A 24,271-nucleotide genomic window follows, 5' to 3' on the forward strand; every position below is an offset into this window, starting at 1 on the left:
AAATGCTTGCAAATAGTTAGCTAAAACCAGGCTTTGCTGTAAGCCTACAGCTGAGAAATTCTACTTCTGTTGCTGCTGTAATGCTTTAGCTCCTCTGGTAGAGGGTGCATGTACGCTTTGAAGCTCTTTCCAAATACAATCACAAAAACGTAACCTACGTTTTACTGCCCACTAGTAAACATCACTGCTAATGTCAAGCCAACGTTATTCCATTAAAACAAGCTCAGATTAGATGCCAACTTATAGCTAGACAATGTTAGCTCGATATCTAGCACCAAGAAAACTTTAAAGAGGCAACAGACAGTTCACAAGATGCAGCAAAAGTGCAGAAAAGCATCGAGTGGCATGTGACTCAAAACATACCTTGTGGGAAGGCTCCAAAGTCCTGTACACTTCCACTTCTCACGAGGGAAATCCAAGAGCAAGCAGATTTTAATCACACAGTGTGACTGGTAAATGGTTAGCTTAGCTGCTACGACCACTTCTGACCATCTTGCATAGCACAGTACAATCATTCGCAAGGAAACGAGGACTGACGTTACAAGCAGAGACAAAGTGCGCATGCAGGGCTGGGTAAGGAGGCATGCAGCAAGCCTGTGTACCCTGCCTAGACACTGACAGCGCTACCTTTTATTAGCGCCCCCTTTTTTTATTATTTTCAAAGATTATCTAAGTGCAGCTAAGCTGTTAAAGAAAAAACACAGAACTCGATTCCGGCAAGCGCAGCCCCATCTCCTCTTCCTCAGCAGACGACTCAGCTCAAGACCTCTGGGCACGCTGTTCATTGGGCCCTACGCAGCTGAGCCAACGTGAGCAATAGCAAGGACTGCAGGAAGCTACGGAGAGCACCAGAGAACATACCTTCTTATGGACAACGGAGGAAGTGGAATTAATTGTGCTCTCGTCACTATGCATCATGACCAGTTCAGGGCTGCTCTCATCCAGGACCTCCTGCATGCTGCTCACACTGCTGCTCTGACTGCCTGTGCTCACAGACATGCTCGGGATGGAATGGTTGCTGCCCAGACTGTCCATCTTCCTACTCAGGTTTGATCCATGCTCACTGTCCTATAAAGCAAGGGGCATCAGTTACAAATACTGCAGAAGATGAACTGCCCAACGTGTGTCTGCAGTGCCCAAAGCGTCTTTTAATGGTGGCTCTGCAGCATTAAAGGTTCTTTGCTCTTTGTTTCGGCATCTACGTTTCTCGAGGCCAGCTGGGTTGTGAAATATTCCACATGGGGCAGCTGGCTTTCAGCTCTTCCCCTGCAACCTTACTACTTCAGGCTCCAAGCCAGTTTTTTCTCAGACTAGTAAGTCTGGGCATGGCTATGGCTTGAATAGGAGATATCCAGGAATACTGGATTGCTGGTGAGAGCGTCACAACTGAGAAAGGAGCAATCTTCCCTCTAGGTCTGTATTTAAAACATGCTCCGAGTCAAAGTACGCTACAACAGCGCTGCGAATCAGAAGAGATGTAAGACTGGTCTAAACTGTTCACGATTTGATAATGATCTCCTGGTGCTTAACAGGTGTAGGAGTTTTAACCTCCAGGTCCCAAGCATTTTAACCATATCTGCTCCAGTCAATATATTCTGTCAAGCTAAAAAACCCCTTAACCTTGTATTGTCAATTAAGACAAATTCTTATGTAATCTTCATTCACCTTTAAATAGTCGACTCAAAAGAGCCTGTGTTATTATAGTAATTAAAATTTGCTTGGAGATACCCAGATAAATATTCCTCATATAGGAAATATTTTTTCTTCTACGTACAAATATCAGAAGGCAGCATCTCAGTTTTTTTCTTGCTTGTATACTTGTACCAGTTCAGTAACCCCACGGTATGAGCTTAATCTGGACTGATCTAAAGAATTTATGAAGTCCTTCATAATAAACTAATGGAATTGAAGATGCTTGTAAAAAGTTCACAGCGAGGACTGAGCGCTCTGGAGCGCCTTCAGTTCCAAAATAGCCTTGGTTGACCAAAATGAAAGGTTCGCTTCTGCACCCAGTTTGCCCTGGCCTTCAAAGAGAGCTTGTGAAGAATTACATTACAAATCAATTAACAGGATACTACTATTGCTGAAAACGGAAAGAAAGAAATTTGACAGATTTGTATTTGATTATGTGATTTTTTTTTTTTTGAAAGCAATTAGCAAATTATTCAGAGCCTGTGTAAGGGCACTTTTAAAATCCAGAATACAAAAGAATACTATTTGATTGACAACATATGTACATGAAAGAAAAGATTTCCAGGATGCTTATATAAACTTGTATGAGAAATAACATAATGAAGCATTTGAGATGAACGGCTATGTAATTAATGAAGGTATATGCACAAAGGACAGAGATGAGACTGCATATGCAACCTTCACATCGACTTCCTGACTTGGATACTTTACAAATGACCTAAAAACTTTCTTGCATCGGCTTTGAGGAAAGCATATAAGTAAGATTTTGAGCATTACTATAATGCCCCTTTTCCACCTCTTAGATTTCCTAAGGTATAATAAGGAACTGTCTCGGGGCATTTACAGTTGGCCAGCTTCTGCTAACCAGGTAAGGAGTAACTGAAGCCAAAGCTACGTTTTCCCTTCACTGCCAAGTGAGTGACACACGCATGAGCAATCCAACCGCCTTTGGTGGCGCACAGGCTCGAGTGATAAAACCCAGTGCAGAACATGCTGTGCACATGCAGAGCGCGAGCTTCATTAGAGCGTTAATTCGCAGAGATGGAATCTCTTTCTCCCCCTCTCTTTTGAGGGGTGGGGAGAAGGGGAACAGAAAAAGAGACTTCTCAGCGTCAACTACTGCCATGCCTATCCCCGTCAGGCCGTTAAGCTCAGATCTGCGGAGCAGTCACATGGGGAAAGCGTTCCGGTCCCGTCCTGGTATTCTCCTAACAGCTTGTCACACATAGGCAGACAAAGCTTGAAAATCTCAGTGTAAAAATCTGAAGCCACCTCCATTTCTTCCTCGTACATACGACTAAAGTTCGGAAGTAAACTAACTAGAGGATTAGAACAGAAGCACTTCTGCGGCTTTAACGGCAGCGGTTGCTGTTCTTGTTCCTTTTGTGTATTTAATCTTGAACGTGCAGGGCAGGGTTAAGCACCAGGCTCCCTTTGCGCGTTCTCCCGCCTGACGCCCAGGCTTGCCCGTTCCTTAACCCAAAGCTCTAGTTTGTATGTAAAGGAACATTTGACATACACAGGCCTCTACCCCAAATTTCCAAATACAAGCTGAACTCACATGTCTCTCTGCGTATTTTCTTGCTATGCTGCAGCAAGAAAAGGAATACAAACATCAATTTGCCTGAGAGTTTTTTCTTCATTGAGGACCAGTCATGGATTTATTTATCCAATGTGCCTGCACCAAGTGACATTAATTTCCATCTAATCTCATCAATTGAAAAGTGACTGGTTTCCTTCTCTAAGCTACAGTTAGTGTCAATTATCATACACTGATTAAGTGGGTTGTTTACTACAAGACTTAAATTGAAGCAGAATTTTGTGTCTTTTTTTGGCTCTTTAATATTATAGAAGTTTTAAAAATAAGTCTTATTACTTCAGTGATTTGCTTTTCAGCAACTGATAGCCCAACTACTTCATAGCATAGTCAAAACAATTGGAAAAACATTTATCAAGTGGTCTTGATTGTGCTTATGAGAGCGAAGAGCTTGGACAGCCAACAGATAAACACCAATGGAAAGTTTTAAAGTTGCTAATACATGCACCTCTAACACTCTAAACGTTGCTGTCACTCATCACGCTACCCTGTCTCTGCAGATCCAGATAGTTTTCCAACAATCTGGACTGTATCCACCTAAGCTCTGTTTATTCTGCCTGTTAAGGACAAAACCATCTCATTTGCCCTAAAATTATTTAGAAGAGTGCAAATGGAATAAGAAAACAACAGTACCTCCTCTTCTTCTTGAGACTCAGTCAGTGGGCCATTCCTTGTCTCTTGGAAAAGGATTTTCTTCATTTTCCGGTACTGAAGGTTATCCAGTTCACGTACTGCATCTTTTGTCCTTTGTATGAGGTCTATTAGTACCCTTGGTGGTCGGTCTCGGCGAACAAAATCATGCTAATTTAAAGGGAATAAAACATATGGTTTCAGACATGACATCAGTAATTTCAAGTGTCTCTTAAAGTTTTATTTGTTTTATCAAACATACTATTCATAGTCAATAATTAGCAATACTAATTATGAAAGACTCCCAACATATTCAGCACTGATTACGCTTCCTGCGCTCTTAACTATGTCAAACAAGCAAAGTGACCACTGTGAGGTACAAAGCAGAGGCTGCAAAACATTTTATTCAAAGCGTCACAAGATGTGCTGAAGCACAGAACACAATCAGGAGGAGCATGCAGAAAAATGAGGCAAGATCCCTTTGCTGCTGGCAACCAGGGGTGTGTGCGAGACGGGTACTACGTCTGCAGGAGAAGCTGGCTAGCGGCAGGGGAGGCGGGAGACCTGGCTGCCCCTCTGCAAGCTCTCTTGACCCCCAGCTCCCCGAGTCACTCCTCCGTCTGAGCCGAGACGGTTTGGACCAGGGTCTGGTTTTCATGGCGCTTGTAGACGTGCCTCTGGTTTTCTGGGCTCTCCAGGCGACACAGCCGTTTCCTTCCTTCCTGAGCTCGTTCACTTGAGGACAGCGCCACTTCAAACCTTACACACCCACTGGACTTAAAAATGACCAAAATGCGTAGAGGACAAAGAGGAATTGACCCCGATTACCCAGGGCTGCCTGCCTAAGCCACGTGCAAAGATTTAGCCTACGTCTACCTATCCAGATCCATAAATAAAAACAGTAAGACGACTTCAAGGTTTATTTTTACTCAAAACATTTATAGCCAGAGTTAAAATATAAATATAAATATAGTTATTTATATATATAAAAAAATATATGAGTAGCTTATTTAAGAGTAGAAATAAGGTAACCATTTTCATCTCATTGTAGGTAATTTTTAGAGAGCACTAATGCATTTGGAACAATGATCCTAACTTAAACCCAACCTAAATGTCCAGTGTCCACTTGTTTATGCACATCTTTAATAGCACAAATACTCGTTTCACTGGAAAAGCTATATGCTTTATATTTAAGCACTATTCAAATATTGGAACGCAACCACAAGGAAACTACAAAGCAGATACACAAAAACGAAGACTCAGAAGGCTCCTGCAAGGATACAATTCTGACTGCTTATTTACACTCCCTAACTGTCCAGATTCCGTATATGAGATACGGTCACCGCTCTGCTAGGTGCCGTGCAGCTCTAACAAACAATGGCTAAGAGGACTTAATCCGTATGCTTTTCTAAAATTTTAAGAAAGAGAGTTAAAAAATAGACTGGAAAGGCAGAAGGGGTTTGTCTAAGGTCAAGCATCAAGTTGGCTGGAAGAGTGAGTAACAGAAGCCAAGTCTCCTGGGAGCATCATGCAAATGGAGAAAAATAGGAAGCAAGTGCTCAAAACAAATTTTACAGTTGCTTTCAGTTTTACAAGTGTAAATATTAGTGAGCTAGGCATTGTCACTTTTTTTTTTTGTTGGTTTCCCCCCCCCCCCTTAATTTCAACTGCATTTTCAACATCACTGCAGTCATTTGACTATTTTCATCTGGGATAGTGAGTCAAAACTGAATTCATTCTCAAGCACCTCTCATAAAATTCAGTCCCCTTTAAGAAAAGGTGGCCACACAAATATTCACTCTCCCCGTTTACTGTACGCAAGCACAAAAAACTGGAAAGGCAAGAACCTTGACTTGAATCTTACAATCCGACAGGATTTAGGGAGAACTACTGCAGGAGGGAACATCTGGGGTACAGCTCTGAACGCCTAAAACCAGATTAAAAAGACTGAATATACATAAGCTAGGAATGACATCTCAGCTCCGATTGTTTATGCAGCCTCCAACCTAACGTACTCATGAAATCACATCCTTCAATGAACTTGCGCTGTTCCTAGAGAGCAGAAAGACTGCCAATCCACATGAATGAATCATTCGGCAGCCCACAACATAAACCTATTAGCTGGTCAAAGGACTGTCAGGGTGCTGCAAGCAGAACCCGAGAACAAAACGCTGGTTATGTGCCACGGCGCAAACGTATCACAGGAAAAAAACATACCGGGCGCCAAAGAGAGAGTAAAAACAAGCTCATTCGTCAGCCTTTACCTGGAAAGTAAAGGCATTAGGGTTAAGTAATCGGTATGGTCCAGGCTTAAAGCAAAGACAGAAGTGAGTGCAAAGCCAACTATTCAGTACAGAGCATACGGTTTCGATTTCTCACTCCAAGAACCAGGATGCTCAGAAACATCCATGAGAACGCATTTTACTGAGCTGAAAGAGCAACAAGAGAAGCCATAAAACAAAGGCTGAATGGTAGCCTTAGAACAAAAATCAGCATCAAAAGGCTGTCAGGTAGGCACAGAGCAGCAATCTAACCTACGGTGGAAATTAAGCAAAACACCCTATGGAGCTTGCAATTCCTCTGCTCAAATATTTAAGGAAAAACTGAGTCCTGTTTACCTGGCGTGGAACAGCAGCATGCCATGCAATTCTCACCAGCAGCTATGCACGGCAACCAGAGGAATAGCAGGGCCACTAATCAATTTTAAAGAAAGGAAATACTTAAGAGGGGGGGAAGGAGAAAAAAAAAAAAAAAAAAAGGCCTGATGGAAAAGGGGCTGGACAGCATTTCACACATCGCTACCTTCTAAAGGAACGATGCTGCTCTTGAATTTCCCAAAGACAAAGCCCTGGGGTTACAAACACAGCTCCCATACTCTGCAGGTAAACTGCAGCCAGGTGACTTAAACCGAAACTTTGATTTATGATTCACTGACAAATAACTTTGATAAACTGGGGAGACGCCACTGCCAGCACGGGCGCCCGTCCTCCTTGCTCACAGCAATTAGGAACTTGCACAAGGCACCTTCAAATGCCGTGGTTACGTCCAGAACAACTGCTAATTGATTGGATTGAGTATAGAAACTAATGGAGGGATGTATAAACAACGGGTAACTTTAAAAAGGTGGTAGTTGGATTACGGAAAAGTTAACCTAGTCCTATCCCTTCCGTACTCCTTTGAACTTAAAAAGTTCTGAGCTTGATGCATGAATGTAGAAAAACAAACATACTATAAGGTGTTAATGAATGAAGAGCAATTGCTCAAAACCCATCTAGGACAAAGTAGTGATGGAAAAAACTGAGATCAGAAACATAGATTAAAACCCAGCCAGCACTGCATGACAAGGGAAACTGGAAAAAAAAAAAGTAATGATTTGAAATAAACACTAAAAAAAAGATGCAGAGTATGTCTGATAAGTGATGATATTAATAGAGATCTACAGGTGGCACTAGTCAATAAATTTGTCAAGATTTCTGAACAAAACAGCTGCCAAAAGAACAGAGTATCCCACACCCACCATCGTAACCCTGCAGAGCAAACCCAGCCCTCCCCAGCTCCCACGGCACCAGGCCCGGAGCAGCGCTTGGCGATAGGCACCTTAGTCCCAGAAACACCTGGCCAGCCAGAGGAACTTGAGATGAATAAATAAATAAATAAATGATTCGAAAGTCGCAAAGGAATGATTTACCAAAATAGAGCAAAGCCAAACAGATGAGGCAGAAAGAAAAGGGAACGATATGTATTTGAAAGGTATAAACACATGAAGAATTAACGGTGTTGACATAAGCATTACTGGAGAAAAAAGGCAGAGAGAACCTTCCTGAACTTCATCTGAAAGCGTCAAAACAAGAGAAAGCAGGACAGTCTGGAGTGCCCCACGACAACCCTGCTCTGGCCGGGGGATGACCTAGGTCATCCAGTCTCTCTTCATCTCTAATTCCCATGTTTCTTGAAATAATCAGCCACTACCTGTAAATCTTTATCAAGAGCTCAATCCTCTGATCCTGTGGAGTATAATTCTCAAAGTACTTCCAGCTCTGCAAAGGTACATCGGCAACAGCAAGTCCTTATGAAGGCTGGTTAAATCTAGAGTTTGAGTAGCAATTAAAATGCCTTTCTAGATTTTCTATCACTTCCACAGAGCATATTACAAGCCTTAAATCTTCACTGAAACCACACATAAACTTAGTAACAAACACGGCCTACTACACAACAGAAAAATAACTTTTTTCTTTACTGAAGAAGGTGAGCAGAACAATGAAGGTGCATCAGCAAGTTAACAGTTACGCCGCTTTACAGAGAAATGCGCAAATGCTCCAAAAGTGGTCTTTGTTTTGTGACATTCTACACCAAGTTACAGCTACTTCTGCTTTTTCTGTCTGGAGAGGGAATAGGGCAAGTCCCTAGTTTCCTCCCTCGTTTCCCTCTGCTCTTTCAGAGACCGCACAATGCGGCGTGCTCACAACTCTGGGCATCCTACTGAGACCGCTGTAGAGCAGGAGGCTTGTGAAAATTCCTTCTTCATTAGCCCCTCAGGGAACATACTCCTAAGTCTAGTCTACACAGAGAACTACTCCTTGGAATTCATGCCTGCAGCACAGATTTAACTAACCCAGTTCTGGACCTGTTTGTCCTTGATAACACTCTCAGTTAAACTACGTCCAGCACTGCCCTGAAAAATCAAGATTAAATCCTTTTATCCCTCTCCTGCTGACACGTTCTTCCTTCAGCTAAAAAATCTGCTACTAACGCTACTGTGCCATGAGGCTTTCAAGTCCTCTAATTCAAATGTAACCTCTACAAAATTCTGGGGTGCGAGAGGAGCAGGGTGCTGCGCCGCTCCCCAAATAATCCTCAACAATATAACCATTTTACCTCATAGCCTCCCCTTCAGTAGTTTGACTCTTGAGCATCGTGTTGTAAAGAGAATTTTAACTGACAAAGTCAGGAAAAAAAGGTAAACGGCCTTAAATTCTCCAATAGTTCAAGTAATGCTGCCAAGGCTCACAAACTTCAGCTTGAAGGCCACAGAAGTCTTAAGGAAAGACTGATGTGGTAGAACAGTCATGCTCAGTCTTAGATGTTTGAAGTGATATTTTAGGAAGGTGCATCAGGGAAAAAGGTAACAAATTCTCAGCCCTTAGGGAGAGACTGAAATGCAGTCGTGCACAAAGGACAAGCACAAGGCTTATGCAAACTTTTCAGTTCACAGCTGGGTCGAATACACTGTTTAAAATGCAGTCTTATTCCACCAGGTGTAAAGAACATTCCAAATTCAAATTACGGTCAATTAGTACTGTGGTGGCCAGTAACAAGACAAATCTGAATACATTCATTTATTAGTTCCGGCAAAATTTTGAAGTTACTTTAAGAAGATCCAAAAAAATGATGCCGATGAGAGGAAAACCAACAATTTTTTGGAAAGGGCAAATATTTTGTTCACCTCCATTAGAATTATCTCGGGGTAGGCAAGCAGAGTCTGTCCTTTCTATGGAAAACGGTTATGACTTCTGTAAGTCAGCTTGGAAAAGTTCATACACGTCAGGTGACAAAAGAAAGAGGTAAGTGTTCCTCCGTGAAGCTAACCCACAAGGTCTTTATGGTCTCTACCCTGTAGCACCTCACCTCTGCTTAACTCTTTCCTACGGACACGCTGGAAGATACCAAAACCTTTTCCAGCACTACAGATTGTGCTAAGTAACTCGCTCTCTCCTTGATACAGCTTTGTGGTGATATAACTTAGTCTCAGTAAGTCTCATTTTCCCAAATTTCTGAAACAGATTTGAAAAATTACCCGCAATAGATCTGTTGATGATGGCCTTTCCTGAGGTATTTTCTGCAAGCAGTAATCAACAAATCCCCTAAAGGAGTCCGACCTGTAAATTAAAAAAAACAGTTCTAAATGAAAAAATAAGCTCAGGATCTGGAAAAATATACAAACTCATTTGCATAGAGTGAAAGAAAAGCTTTGACTTATTCGTTCTTAAGTTCTAGGGCACAAAAATTAGCTGGACTTTTCCCAGTTCCAAGTAGAGTAAGTTGATCCCACTGGTTCTTACAACAGTTAAAGACTTGTCAAAACAAACATGGACACGCAATTATCACCAACACGAAGTAAAAACCAAACAAAAACTGTGTTTACCAGCCAACAAGATATTTTCAGCCCTACTTCAACTACTTAAAACTAGCAGCAACTCCAGAAGTGCGCTCATTAAGTTAGCTGATGAATGAAGTGACTTCTCCACTCTCTAGAGACTTCGCACCATTTCTAACACTGACTTGGTATAAAGTGCCTTGGCACATGCACAGTTCAAGGAAACTTTAGGCTATATGCATGCTTATCATAACCTAACAAAGAAAAGAGATCTTCTAGGTGCCCATGAAACCCAAAAGCAGCATTAACACGCTCATAGCGTACTCCTTAGGCTCTAAAAGCCACAGCAAGCAAACAAGTGGCTATAGCCAAACCGCTTGCGACCACAAATACCGATTCTTATCCTGTATTCACAAGTTGCTTACGCTCTGCATTGCCAATTCAGTCCAGAAAGGACCTGGGAATAGGTGTGCAGGTAAGAGACTAGGTTCTTGGAGTCTTGAAAAATGGACAAAACAGACAGATGATGAAATCAGGAAATTAAAGCGGAGTGATTTTGATAAAATGATTAGCAATGAAACAGTTAATGATGTTACTTCAATGCCTAACAGCATAACTGGGGGAACTTCACACCTCTCCAGGAACTGTTGCTTCAAGCTGTCTACAGACCCTGACAAGTGTCACTCAATAGCTACGTTCTACTTTTAGGTAAAGAGACCAGGCAGTGGGGTAATCCCTTTGCTCCCAGAAAACAACAAGACATTCTTACGTCAAAGCTTGGATTCTGGAACACAAGCTTGTAGCATGGGCAGTATTGAGCAGCCACAGAGCTCGGATGACATTTGAAAGAGCTCCTTTAAAAGTCACTCACTGAACAAAATTAATTACCTCTATTCTACGTACATCTCTCCTCCCCTCCTCCACGTTTCAGCTGCACTATAAAGCTAACAATTCTTCTGTCAGGGATCTTTTGCAGCTGGAAACTTTGCTGGTGCTGAGCTAAGGCTGGCTTAATGCATCCAAGAACATTTTAATTCCTACAGCACCTACAGCCCCATAATTAACACCTCCACACACTTAAATTGTAGTACAGCCAAAGTGACAGAAGGTCAAAATTGAGCCTGCCTACATGGGAGCGTTATTCAGGAACACACAGTCAAATTGCTACACTGCAACAAACACTTTTCTTGTCAGATTTTAACCATGCAAAGAGTGTCATAGAGGATTTCCAGGGAAACAAAACAAAAAACCTGGTAATAGCTCTCTTACCATTCATTTGACTGTAACGTAGGGGAATCATTCTGGGCTATGTGATATAAGGCACTCATTGCATTCATGTTGAAAAGTGGAGGCTTCCTTTCAGCTAGAAAGAGAAGAGAAGAGAAAGGTGTGATAAGGCAGTCTGGAAAGAAAGGGAGAAAGATATGGAAGAATGAGCAGGGTGTCACTGTTAAATCAATAGCTCATTATTGTCGTCATCACGTTTAAGTCAATTATTTTAATCTTCTAGGTTAGTTCAGGACAGCCACTCAAGGAAAGCTGTGATTCACCTGAAGAGGGGATGAAGAGATCCGAAGAGAAGAGGATGCAAATCATGAAGAAAAGTTTCCAGTAAGTTTTACATTAACTACAATGTTTTATACCTGACCTGCTATGGTCAATTCAGCAGAAGCTGACTTAACAGAGCTCCGACATACAACATGTCAGGGCCAGGAAATTTATGCATCAGTCCCTGAAGATCTTTGATGCGCTGACATAGCATCTGTAGTTAAGGGGAAAGAGAAGTTGCTTATTTCATTTGTCACTGGCAAACACTTGCAGAAGTGGGGCAGTGTGCCTACCAAATTCACTTGCCTCATGTGTCTTCAACTCCCCGTAAGAGAAGTTCTTCCTAGTCCTTACACTTCTGAGAGGGCACCTACCTAACAGCCCCTGATCTTTCAGGAGTGCAACAGATTTTGCATAGAAACCAAGAAAGGTTAGTTTTCACCTCCACCTAAGGCCTATCATGCCAATCAATCAATGAAGCCAGGATTAAGTTCATGTCAGGTCAGGTCAGAGCAACCACTTGTCCTTGACATGCAGCATGCATACAAACCACAGCATTTCTTCCTATGCACTTTCAGCTACATGGGAAATTAAGACATCAGCATTCAAAGAAAGCCAAGTAGTGCTCATCAAGAGATACCCTCCCACTGCTACCCTGATCCCATGTTCAGATGAGGAATCATGCAAGGACAAAGCTCAAAGTTAAATAAAAAGTATAGTACCTCTTCAGTTCATAACATTAACCAAAAAAAAAGCAAACCCTTCAACTTCAACTATGTAATAGGGCTTTGATATTTTTGAATGAAAAGCTCCATGGAGATTTTAATATTAAGGCTCAACGGCTACGTAGGTAGCCTAATACCTATTCTACCACTGTGATTTACTCCTCAAAAAGCCATATAACCTGCCTAAATGCTTCATAAAAATCAGTGGCCAGGCTGAAGAATGAGCCTTGAACTGCTGATTTTGCATTCTTTATATCAAAATACAGACTGTATCAGCAAGGCATTAGCCCTGGCACGTGAAACATAACACTAGAAGGGACCAGCTGTCAGGGAAGACGAGAAAGAAACCATTACTGTCTCCATGCTGGGGTTAACATCTCCTCCCCCTCCTCTTTCCTAACCCATTTATACTGCTGCTGGCTAAACATTTTCAGAAATAACTTTCTTTGAACTTGCCCTCACAATGAATTTCTGATGTACTGCTTTTAAGCATAATCCATATCAAGACTATTTTTGAAAATAATCTACTCAGCACATGCAATGTCAATATTCAAACTTAAAGTGCAAACAGCTGCTCTGTATACCTGCTATCACATCTACATCTGCTTCAGGTAGTGTGGATGCGTATCATTTGCCCTTTGCAGTGTAAACCCTTTTCTTCTCATGTAAAGAACCTGTCCACGTTGATTCACGTCACAAACTTTCAGCTGAGGTTGAAGATTTTTGTTTGTTTCAGAGAGTTGGGAAGTAAGAAGAATTGAAAGTTAAACGTAGGTCCTTTCTAACACATGCTTTTTTAGGACACCAATTCCCTTGGTGCAGTAGTTGTTCCAATAAAGTTTTCTCAAAACTCAACTTGTAAAAATACAGACTACAAACAGTAGTTTCCCTCTCTCTGGAAGGGAGCATAGAAGTAGCAGCACTTTTTCTACAGTAGAATTGCAGGGGACAAACCATATCCAGTCGAAAGAGACAAGACGTTCCCAAGACCCCATTAGAAATACAGGAAACTTGAAAAAGTAAGTTCATTTCATGCAGGATTTCTGCAGTTTTGCTTATGATTGGCCCTATATATTTTTTTTTTCCTCAGGCAAGGTGCGCTAACCCCTCTCAGACAAAAGATTTTTGCCCGAAGTCTTCCGCATCTTCCCCTACCAGCATTTCATGAGTGTATGAATTTAAGTATCCTCCATCTTCCGTCTATAAGAACTATTCTTTGATTAAGATGCAGCAATATGGACGTAAAACATTACTGCTGCCATTCTTGACACTGTCTCAAGTTTGCAAATTCAGTATTACTATATGTAGAAGGGACTCTGGATAAAACAGGTGGTATTTTCAGCTTGAAGCTTTCCCTAACATGCTAAATGGGCACAGGGAAGTGACAGACATGTTTGCCAACCACAGATCACAATGTGTTTCCTAGAATTGATCACATCTTTGAGGATATGCTTAGGACGTGACACAGATAATTCATGCCAGGTTCAAGTATGAAATTCTAACAGCTACATGGGCACAGACAGTGCTTAGTTCTATAAAGTCTCCAATAAATACAAATATTTGTCATACAGGGGGCCCAATCTCCATAGGCACAAAAGTCCTGCTTCTCAAGTCTAGCAATGCAAGCATTGCTTTGGAATCTAAGAGACAAGTTCAAGAGATTCTATTAAGGGGTTCATATTTGCAGAACAGGACTGCAAAATGTAGTCTGCCTCTTTTTTGAGGACCTCTTATGCAGAAGAGACAAAATATATTATCTGGCAACTTCAATGCATCCTGTTCCGCAAGCAATCAACGAACTGCTCAGAAGAAAACTTTATCTAAAAGATAAAATATGAGACTACAACCCTTTAGGTGCTGAGGGAATAACTGAGCACACTAGATTAGTATTAAGCACAACAGCATTAATGGCTTGCTCTTGATCTGCCAGTGAGCCAAAGATTCAACTCTACCATCAGTCTTTTCCAAGTCAGGCTTTTTAAAGAAGAAACTTAAAAGCAATGAGAATCTTTCCGTTTTTTTCAGGACTTTCTAATAAAGTCAGTAGATAGATAATTATTCACCTCAGCTGCCAAGAATTTACTCACCTAACTCAATACATGTGATCCCGAGAGACCAGACATCCACCTTTCCATCATACTGTCCTTCGTCCATAGCAAGGATCACCTCTGGCGCCATCCTACCAACCACAGTGCAAAGCATGCAGATTAGGGGGATACAAACTGGAATTCCCAGCACACAGGATAAAATGAGGCGGCTTCGTTATCTTCAGCAGCGCAGGGGACCAGAACTTAAAAGAGTCAGCATGGAGCTGAGTAAAGCCATGCTGAAATAAAACAGTGCTTGCCTGCACTAGCAACTTCCAAGAGGCGTTTTTAAGAAAGGAAAGTAAATAAGAGGCCAACCTGATCCTCTTGCTGTTAGCACAACATGCTGGCAAATGGGAGACCCACACCAATCTCAATCTCAAAGGCATTGCACCTGCAGGCAGCCAGCATGAGCTGAGGGAGTCCTACAGGCATCACTTTTACTCTCACCAGAGACGGTGGGTTTTCCATTGGCACACCAGGAGAGTTTCCCAGCAGGTATGTGCAGCCTGTGAATGCAGCTATGGAAGGAACAGGGAAATCTGGAACAGTGGGGAAATACAGCAGTCCAGGATTAAGGGATGAGCAGGGGAAAAAAGCAGTGGACCCGCCTGCAAGAATTCAGCCTCTTAACTTTTGGTTCTTCAAAGATGGAGCAGGCTTCCTGCCAAAAGGACTTGTTCAGAGGCTGGGCGATAGGTGACCTCCCATCAATGCCTGGGGCGTCTGCCACAAAATAAATGGAGTGTAAAGCTATGCTGGGCCACTATGTTAGGAATGCCAAGCAACAGAGTTTCTTCAAAACAGAATCTACGTAGCTGTATATCTTCCAGGCTACACAGCCAGGTTAACAAGTTTCCCTTTCTTAATGGGCTTGCCTTAGTTCCAGTATCAATGGCAAATGCCAGTAATTTTTAAGCCAATGGCATTACAGCAGTCAAAACATTTACTGGTGCCATTTCAAACTGCTGCAAAGCCTACCTCTACTCATGGGCACTGAGGAAGAACATGCCTGCTGAAGAGCTGGATGTGGAAGTTTTAAAGAATTACCTGGCTAAGTAGTAAGATTTTTTTTTTTTTTAACGTCAGATATTATTTTCAGTTTATGAAACGCCAGAACTGAGAGAGAGCAGTCCCATCAAGGACTGAAGCATCCCATGCTTTACTCACCAGTAAGGTGTCCCCACAAAAGAATTGGCAGGGCAGACTATAGAGGCAGACCCAAAATCAGCTAGTTTCACTTGACCCGGTTCTGTTAGAAGAATATTTCCAGCTTTAATATCCCTTTAAAAGAAAAGTACATTTCTGGTTACAACAGAAGAACTTGCAAAATGTACAAACAGTCCATTAACTTGTTCTCAAACATTCAAGAAAAATGGAGAACTTTCAGAAATCTAGTATTAAGGTAGAGAGACCAAGTACGTGTTTTTTTGGGGGATGGAAACCTGACTGGACTCAAAGAAAGTAGGGGTAGGGGGAAGAGGAGGACATGAGCCATGGCTGCAAGATTGAGGCCCCAAACTGAGATCCGGGAGCGATGCATTCAAACATGCAGATCTGACACCTTAAATAATACCAGTCATCATTGAAATGCCCTAGGCTCCCTTATCTTATCCTTCATACAACTCTCAGATAACATATACATTTAAGAGATTAATGATAACGAAGCCACTGCAACATGACAGGCACAATATACATTCAACACCTCTGAACTGTAAATTTCCTGAATTCCAGCCAGAAGTGAGTTACATTCAAATTAACTGCCCGTGAAATGCTGACAAAGGTTAAACCAATTACATATATTTCAAGACACTTAGTAAAGGGCCTATTCAGAGGTAGAAACGAATTAATCTAAGCACCTTTTAATCCCCAGGGCTTCTGCACACTTGTCTAACTGAAATATCTTTTTTCTTCCATCCCTTCTGATATAAAAACAGAAGGACTGCTTTAAGAAATTCAGTCTACTTACACATTGCTCCCTGAAAGTCACCATATATTCAGGTTCCCTAAAACCCTGAGACAGCACTTTGATAACACAGAGAAAATAGTATACTAGGGATGCCTTTACATGGCAGCATCTTAGATATTTGCTTTTGCAAAAGTAGGCCTTCAATATAAACGGAATGAGTGTAAGGGATCCCTGCTTAGCCAGGCTGCTAACACCATACAATTTATAATGGCTTTCTAGTTTAATAAAAAAAGTGTGTATGTGTTATATATATATATACACACACACACACACACACGGAAAAACATGAAATGCTAATTTATATAAATTTTAAAAAAATATATAAAATGTATATATATTTATATAGAAAGAGAGAAAGAGAGAGAAAAAGAACACAAAAAAAAGAGATCAGCTTTTCTTATCTGGTGACCAACTATAAGTCCAACATCAAAAAGCTCTGATCAATAGCAGCAGACCTCCAACACAAACAAGCTACTGTGCATTACCAAACATACGCATAGCCTGACCCTGTGGAAAAGCAAGCTAATCAGATAAACGGGAGGGGAAAGAAAGGTACCTTGTATTTGCTGCAGAGTAAGAGCATACACTGAATTACCGTACAGCATTTGAAGCATAGTAATTTGTGCATCAAATACTGATCGAGTATCACTGCAGACCCAGAGGACCAGGCAAATTGAAAGACTCTCTAAACTTAGCATGATACAAGCACTGGTGAGATACCTTTCTCTCCAAAGGGCAGCATATAGAAGAGGCAAGGTTGGGACAACCAGGGCCACAGAGACAGGAATTAACTTAAAACACTTCAGCAGCGGTGCTGGAGTCCGAACGTATATTCCCCCATTCCCAGGGCACGACTGCTTCAAAACTAACATTACAGTAATTTTCCAGAGAATTTTTTGCACACACGTACTCCTCAGAAGCATGCCCTGATGTAGCGTGATGCTTTTGGTCTATGCATCTGCCACTTTTGCAGGAAGACTGGTACTAGATGTCTTGTAAGTGCAAGAATGAACACCTCAAAAGTCTGGGTTGTCCTCAGTTGTCTCCAGTGCTATCTTCACTTCACAACAATAATAAAGAATTCAGCAGGCACTCCCGAATCTAAGGCAGCCCCAAAGAAAACCTTCCATTCAGGTAAAGAGGCGCTGCCTCAAGCACCACAGGCATCGAATTGATTACAGACATACCTGCAAAAACCTTAGGTATAAGCAAATATATTTGCTAGCTTAAGTTTACCTTGTACCTGCAATTTAACAGAAAATAATCTCATCCTTTGCCATCCCATGTAGAGACATTAGTAAGCAAGTCGACTAACTGCTAGCAGCAGGAGAGAGCAGCTCAGGATGCAAGATTAGACTTGCTTTTTTCCTGCATCTCCACAAGGTGTCCCTCCATTCCAGGTCACACTCATTTTGCTTTCCTTGCTGCAGGGCAGGGAAACCAAAACTATCCCAGCTGCCAGCTTTGGTCCTTTTTACTCATTCATTTGCTTTACTTTTCTCAGAGCTAGTGGAACTTGCCATAGAGGAGGAGAGCACGGCGTTTTCCTCCCAGCACACAGTTCCCCTGCAGCTGGGCACGGCAGCGCGGTGCGCCTCACTACTAGATAAAAAAAAATAATCAGAATTTTCTTAACAGTTCTCTTCTGAGAGAGAAGACTTGCCTTCCCACCTGAGAAGTTAAGAGGCAGAATATCCCACAGAAGAAAATCAGCTGGATATGAGACCTGTGTGCTACTTATCTAGCACTGACTCTTTATCATCACTTGTAGCAGGCTGCAACAGTGCAGGAACTTTTTCCAACTTGAAAGAAAGAACGGGCTTTGCTCTTTGTACGCAGCAAGAACACGCTGAAGGAGCGCTCACGCCAAGCAGCTGGTATTCCCCGCGCGAGCTGCTGAATTCACAACACACTCATCGCACCACGTCGGAAATCCCTAAGCCTTATCAAGAAAAACTGATACTCAATTGTGTCCATATAGAGAGTCATTTACTATAAATAAGAATATACCGAACTTTGAAAGTGTGTAAATTTCATAAAAGGTGTATTTATGCTCAGATAAGAGCAAACATGCAAAGGGTCGATCCTAAATTGTTTTGATTTACTTTCATAAATTGGCACTCTGGTTTAAATTAACATTTTACTTAAATCTCTTTTAATATCCTGATGTAGATACTCCCTAAGTGGTAATTTTAAATAAGTGACAAATAATTCCTGTCTCTGGAAAAAACACCTCACTGTCTCAGCCTCAAATAAACTAATTTTCTGTCTAAAGCTTGCCAGCAGACTACAAAGAAGCTTTTAGCCCTATAAGTTAGTCTCACACTGCCCCATTCTGATGAGTCCTCACTTACATTATACTAATCTACCTCTCACCCTTTCCATAGCAAGTCCCTGACATAAAATATCAATAGTCCCCCAAAATAAGACAAAAATGTAAAATGAGAACACGTAACGTTACTGACAAGCAAGTCAAACTCAGAACTGCTATAAGTAGGTTTCCCCTTGACCTATGCTTTCATCAGCTGATTTCTGGAAGCGTAAAGGTCTGCTTATATGTAAGAAAAATAAAAAATTTCTAGTCTTAACAATAATCTGGCTCTACCCCTCCACTTTACTTGGCAGTTTTAGGGCGAGTATTTCCTTGTTAGTGTTTACTACTAGCATTCAGGTGTATCCTTCGCTACCGGGATTCGAGGAGAAAAACTGCTAAGATGGAAGAGAACTCGGCACTGGACTGTCCTTGCACTACAGTATTCCAGCAAAAGGAATGCATCCCCTAACAGCCAACTGCTTTTATTTATAAATCTAGCCTGGCGTTAGGAGTACTGACCAGCCCACTAGAGAAAATTTTGCTAGAGAAGCCTTCATCAGAGCTGCTCAAACACAGTGAAGCGATATTCAAGCCTGACGGCAGCGGGAGAAGCGAGGAGGCGCAGCAGCACTGCACGCTCGCCTTACCTATGTATCTTCGAGTGAGAGTGCAGGTAGGCCAGCCCCTGCAAGGCACCGTGGGTAATGGCAGCGATCTCCACCTCCTGAAGCGGTTTCTTGTGAACTGCGGGAAAGAATTCAAGAAAAGCCACGAGAGGGTAAGCGTGACCTGCTCCTGAGCAAGTGTTTTTAAAGGCAAGGGACCCCACCGACTTTGCAAGCCGTGACGTGAATGCCTTCTCTGGCATCCTAATTCCCTGTGGCCCTGGTGGCCACTGGCAGCTTAGAGCGCGTGTACAGCCTGGGCACGTCTCACATCGGCTACGACCACTTTTTTTTTTTTTTTTTTTTTAAATCTTACTGTTAAGGCCAACAGTTACTGCTAACATCAAGAGATATGTTTGAGCAGAGCTTGACAAATACATTTGAAACACTTGTTTGGCCCTCAGCAAGGAAAGTTTCCCCACCTTCTTCATATAGCAAAGAAAGAGGAGAATGAGGAATACCAGCTACAAAAGAGATGCCGCAAAGCACATTCCACAGATCCCTAAACATCACCAGTATGTGCCTTTGGCTGAGGTATCTTAAATACAAAAAATACAGCCTATAAGGAGTATTAGTTTTAGTAAACTATAGCTTAGATTCTCTACTCCTCTGTAGGCCCTGTGGTTTTTATTTTGAGGTCACGTTAGTCTCCTGTCTTTAAAACCATCTGTAATTATTCCTACAAACTGCAAGGTAAGGACAAGAATGGTCTTTGTGTGTTCTTACTATGGATATCCAGATAACCGGCAGTCTCCTTAGTTATCGAGGAGGTGCAAACTACAGGAACATAGCTGTATACATTTATACCTTCATTTTACAAGATATAAACGTGCATGCCAACTGTACGTGGCACTGGCCTACCCTCCACATCCCAAACACGGGCATTCTAGGTACAGAATGAAGAAGTATAGACAGACTGCCTCCATCATTTGCAAAATACCACCCTCTAAGAGAAAACAGCCTCCCACCATACTCCAAAAGGGGCACTAACCAAAAGAAAACCAAATACTATATAAAACTTACCCTCTAGCAAATCAGAAGCTGAACCTAAACAGTACTCCATAACCAACTGCAAGAAAAAAAAAAAAAACATGCTTTTAAACAATAAGGTAGAAACTGTAGATACTGTCCCACCAACAGTTACTACTTGGATAGCTGAGAAACAGTAGAGGCAAAGAAAAACTAAAGCTGCAAAAAATACAATAAATGACGACTAAAATAAGGTGCTCTAACAAATTCCAGGCAAAAGCACGGCATCCTACATTCTGCAAAGAAAGTTTAGGCACTGAGAATTTGTGGTGAGCTGCTGTAAAGGACGTCCCGGAGGAAGGCCAGAAGCCTTGTTTAATCTGCATGAAAACAGAGGCCTGCCTCAGAGAGGTAGGCATTTGTTCCAATGCCCCAAACTTCCATTCTCTCTGAATTACTTGGAAACTTCTTCAGGTGAAAGGGACTACAAGCAGCATGAGATGAATACCGCGGCACGTAAAGACCCCGCGTATTGAATATTTGGTTGTTCTACAGTAAGTTCTGTGCTCAGTAAGACCTCTAAATGCCAGGCCACTTTCACTCACCCACGCAGTATGCTCTTTCAGGTAGCAGCCCTTATACTCTATGGTGTTGGGGTGCTTCAGCTGTTGTAGAAACTTGACTTCTTTGATGATATCTTGCCATTTCTGTTAAAAAAAGAAAGCAGAAGATGTAAATCATTTATCAGTTTAATCCTTTCATGCTTTCTCATACATCCCGCACCGTAGTACGTTCTGAAAAAATAACCTTAAGGCAATTTTACAATGGGAAGACCAGAGAGGAGTAGTATGTCCTACCCTTTTTCTGTTTCCACATTAATAATGCAAACACACCTTAGCTGCAAGACCAAGACGTGCAAGATTCTTCCTCCGTTATATACTGATCGTGCACAGATATTCCAATTGTATCGGAAGAACTAAGGGTTTGACGTTAGGAAGTGGGATCGGGCTTCTATCAATTGTTTTGCCCACTTCAGGCTAGCTTCTTCCCCAGGTCAAAGCTGGCTAACCTCATGGGAGCAAGAAGAGCTCCAGACACAGGGCTTCCTCTTAATGTTATTTTTGAGATCACCTACATTCGAGTAATGCCAGTTGTGAAGAGAAAGTTGATCCAATGAATTTTAATTTAATCGGTCAAAATAAACCATGCTGTTATTCAGCAGCTAGGTGGTAATAGCTAAGTGTACTTATATCTCTTCCCAGAGACAAACAGGTCTTGGTTGATTTTATTATTCCCTCTCTGTACTGCAGAATCACATGTATAATCTTGCCTGTGAAACAGCAGTTTCCAGAGCCCAACTCTGCTGCAGTTGTCTAGATCCCTATTGCACTAAGATCCTAAAGAAACAGTTAGCTTGAGGGCTTGCAAATATACTTGTATCATTTTATCTGCATACATTTTACTTAAAAGCACTGCTACTGTTTTGTGTAATGAACTACCTAGGGGTCTCAAACCTAGTAACAAACCCCTCTACGCCAGAGCAGACAACAATGACTACCGTATGCGTTGAAACGCAGATAGTAGCAGCTAGCTGTTTGCTCCCTCCAGTAACGCTACACAAGGCCACTGAAATTTGGAAGATCACTGTAACAGTTACAGACAGCTTATGTGAGAGACCAACGGGTAAGCAAGGAAAAAAGTAGCAAAGAAGGATGCTTGATTCAAACACTCAAACACATTCTCCATTGCAGGCCTACCTGCTAATCAAAACGAGTTGAGACCTCAAAGAGTTGTGGTTGTGGCTCCGACAGCCAGTGCGCTCTCAGTGCGCCCATTACTGAAATAACCATCCTAGGAGCACCCTGAATTCCCGTGCACTGCCTTAAACTGAAACTATTTGTCAGTATTTGCATAAACTCATCTTCCTTTTACAACTCCTCATGCTTCCTATGGGAGTGAGTAACAACTGCAGCATTACAAAGCACGCTTGCTAACATCAGATAAAACATCCAGTTAATTTCGCTGTTCAGATTTACATTACGGTTGCAACAGCTTCTGCATGCACAACTGGCTTTATTCATCTTACCTCGTTTGTTTGCTTCCCACTGTAGGACATTTTCTTGACTGCCACCACCTCATTAGTGTGGGAATTTGTAGCCTGGAGAAGAGAAAGAAATAAATTGGGAAAAAAAAAAACCCTTTCATTTTCTTTTTCCCCTCCCCATGGAGTCAACTGATTTACCAAACAATCATGACCACCCTCTAACTTTATCCATGTGTCCACATCCACTGACCCTCCCTCAACCTTTATACACCTTCACTTGCTACCTCTCTACTGATGCACAAACCAAGGTCCGGTAACGCACCTTGTGAGAACACAGCCTTATTGGAATTGCAGTAACAGCAGTTTTAGAAAAATCTTTAGAAAAGCACTTGCCGAGGAAACAAATGAAGAAACGTATGAACATCTCTAACTTCATCCAAAAAAGTATAAGGCACTGATATTCTCAAACAACTCTTTGTGTTTTATGTTTCAAGATGGCACTTCATTTTGGAATTTATCTCCATTTAAAAAACAGCAACCTTCCTCTCGCTGTAAATTCTTTCATTTTAGAATAATGCCCTCTTTTCTGGGTTCTGTGCATAGCAAAATGAAAACATCATTTCTACATTCACAAAAAAAACAATCAGCGTATGTTCTGTTTGACCCAATAAACCAAAATAAATTTAGGTTACTGACACAGCTACAACAAAGAACGTGTCTTTACAACCATAAAGGACTACACAACACCTTGGCAAAGCAAAATGCATATTGCCTAAATACTAACAGCCTTGTCCTTCGGGCAATGAAAAAGTTTCACCTAAAGATTTGGATCTTTTGTCGTATTTATCATGCTGCAAATCTGACTTTCTAAATGTCGCAGTGGGCTTACTAATCTGCCCTCGTGTAATTAAAACGCTGCACTGAGCGGCGACTAACCAGCTACACGCATAAGGGCTCCAGCATGACAACGAAGGCATTTTTGCTTTGTTGAGCGTTACTCCTTTCCCTCGAAAGGATTACCAAATTCCTTGGTTGGTGTATTTCCAAAGTAAAGGCAAGGGCTGTATCATGATTTTAATTGCACCAGCTTTGGACAAAGTCTATGTGATTTAGAAACATTGTTGTAGTAATAAAAACGAGAATAATAATAAAAAAACCCACGTAATTTTGGTTCCGAAAATGAGTAAGATGGAAAGTACTGCTATCTCAAAAACCTTTCTTCTAGGAGAAGTCACGGAAGTAGCAATGTCTCGCACAAGTGCTGACCCCCACAGCAAGACTCAAGTTTATTTCCACACCACTAGTCACCATTTCTGTCTTTGAAATGGAATACCCTGCTCTTTTTATTTTTGCTTTCGCCATTGGAGAGAACGTTAGAACGTCGGAAGGAGTTAGGCCAAGAGACGATGCTTGGTATTTTTGGGGAACGGAACCTAGAAAACAAGCACCCCTGACCTCCAGGTGATCCTTACTGCTGCAATCTCATACCCTGGCAGCACTAGCAGGCTCAGGAAAACACTGAGCAGCACTACCTGTCTTGCATCAGACTGTAAATTTAAAAAGTTGTTTCAAAAGTAAGAAAGGAGACATTGACAGATTCTGCGTTGCAGATCAGCTACACACTTAACCTTTTATTATCGCAACCACCAGGCGCCAGTTGTACATCAAATATTATTCAGTCAGCAAAACCGTACTTTTCTGAAGCCTGTATAGCACAGGGATGGTCAACCAGAAGCCAAGAATTCAGTTTTAGAAAGAGATCTACTTGCCTGGACTGGCACCATCTTCGTTTCTGTCTGTCAAGGACAGACGACGCGAATATTTTAGTTTTAAAAGAGTCGTTGAAACCTCAGTACCTCCAACCATTGGCAATTTTCAGGACAAAGATTAGTGACAGTTAAAGCTCAGAATACAATAGAAGCTACATGAAGTAAATC

At 41.7% G+C, this 24,271-nt stretch overlaps 1 protein-coding gene across 18 annotated transcripts in view; it reads right to left on the reverse strand.

The window, feature by feature from the left end:
* Nucleotides 1–24,271, reverse strand: part of TAOK3 (TAO kinase 3) — a 99,188-nt gene that overhangs the window by 28,956 nt on the left and 45,961 nt on the right. For 15 of the 18 annotated variants that reach the window (XM_068911455.1, XM_068911468.1, XM_068911470.1 and 12 more), the window contains 10 exons: nucleotides 22,377–22,448; nucleotides 20,896–20,997; nucleotides 20,345–20,390; nucleotides 19,304–19,400; nucleotides 15,544–15,657; nucleotides 14,374–14,465; nucleotides 11,283–11,376; nucleotides 9,714–9,795; nucleotides 3,923–4,090; nucleotides 862–1,068 (listed from right to left, as the gene is read on the reverse strand). In XM_068911455.1, coding sequence (XP_068767556.1) covers nucleotides 862–1,068; nucleotides 3,923–4,090; nucleotides 9,714–9,795; nucleotides 11,283–11,376; nucleotides 14,374–14,465; nucleotides 15,544–15,657; nucleotides 19,304–19,400; nucleotides 20,345–20,390; nucleotides 20,896–20,997; nucleotides 22,377–22,448 — 1,074 coding nt within the window. The remainder of the gene's footprint in view (nucleotides 1–861; nucleotides 1,069–3,922; nucleotides 4,091–9,713; nucleotides 9,796–11,282; nucleotides 11,377–14,373; nucleotides 14,466–15,543; nucleotides 15,658–19,303; nucleotides 19,401–20,344; nucleotides 20,391–20,895; nucleotides 20,998–22,376; nucleotides 22,449–24,271) is intronic. The other 3 variants (XM_068911472.1, XM_068911471.1, XM_068911473.1) reach the window with 1 other exon arrangement.

The sequence above is a fragment of the Struthio camelus genome, chromosome 17, assembly GCF_040807025.1.
Source record: "Struthio camelus isolate bStrCam1 chromosome 17, bStrCam1.hap1, whole genome shotgun sequence".
Lineage (NCBI taxonomy): Eukaryota > Metazoa > Chordata > Aves > Struthioniformes > Struthionidae > Struthio > Struthio camelus.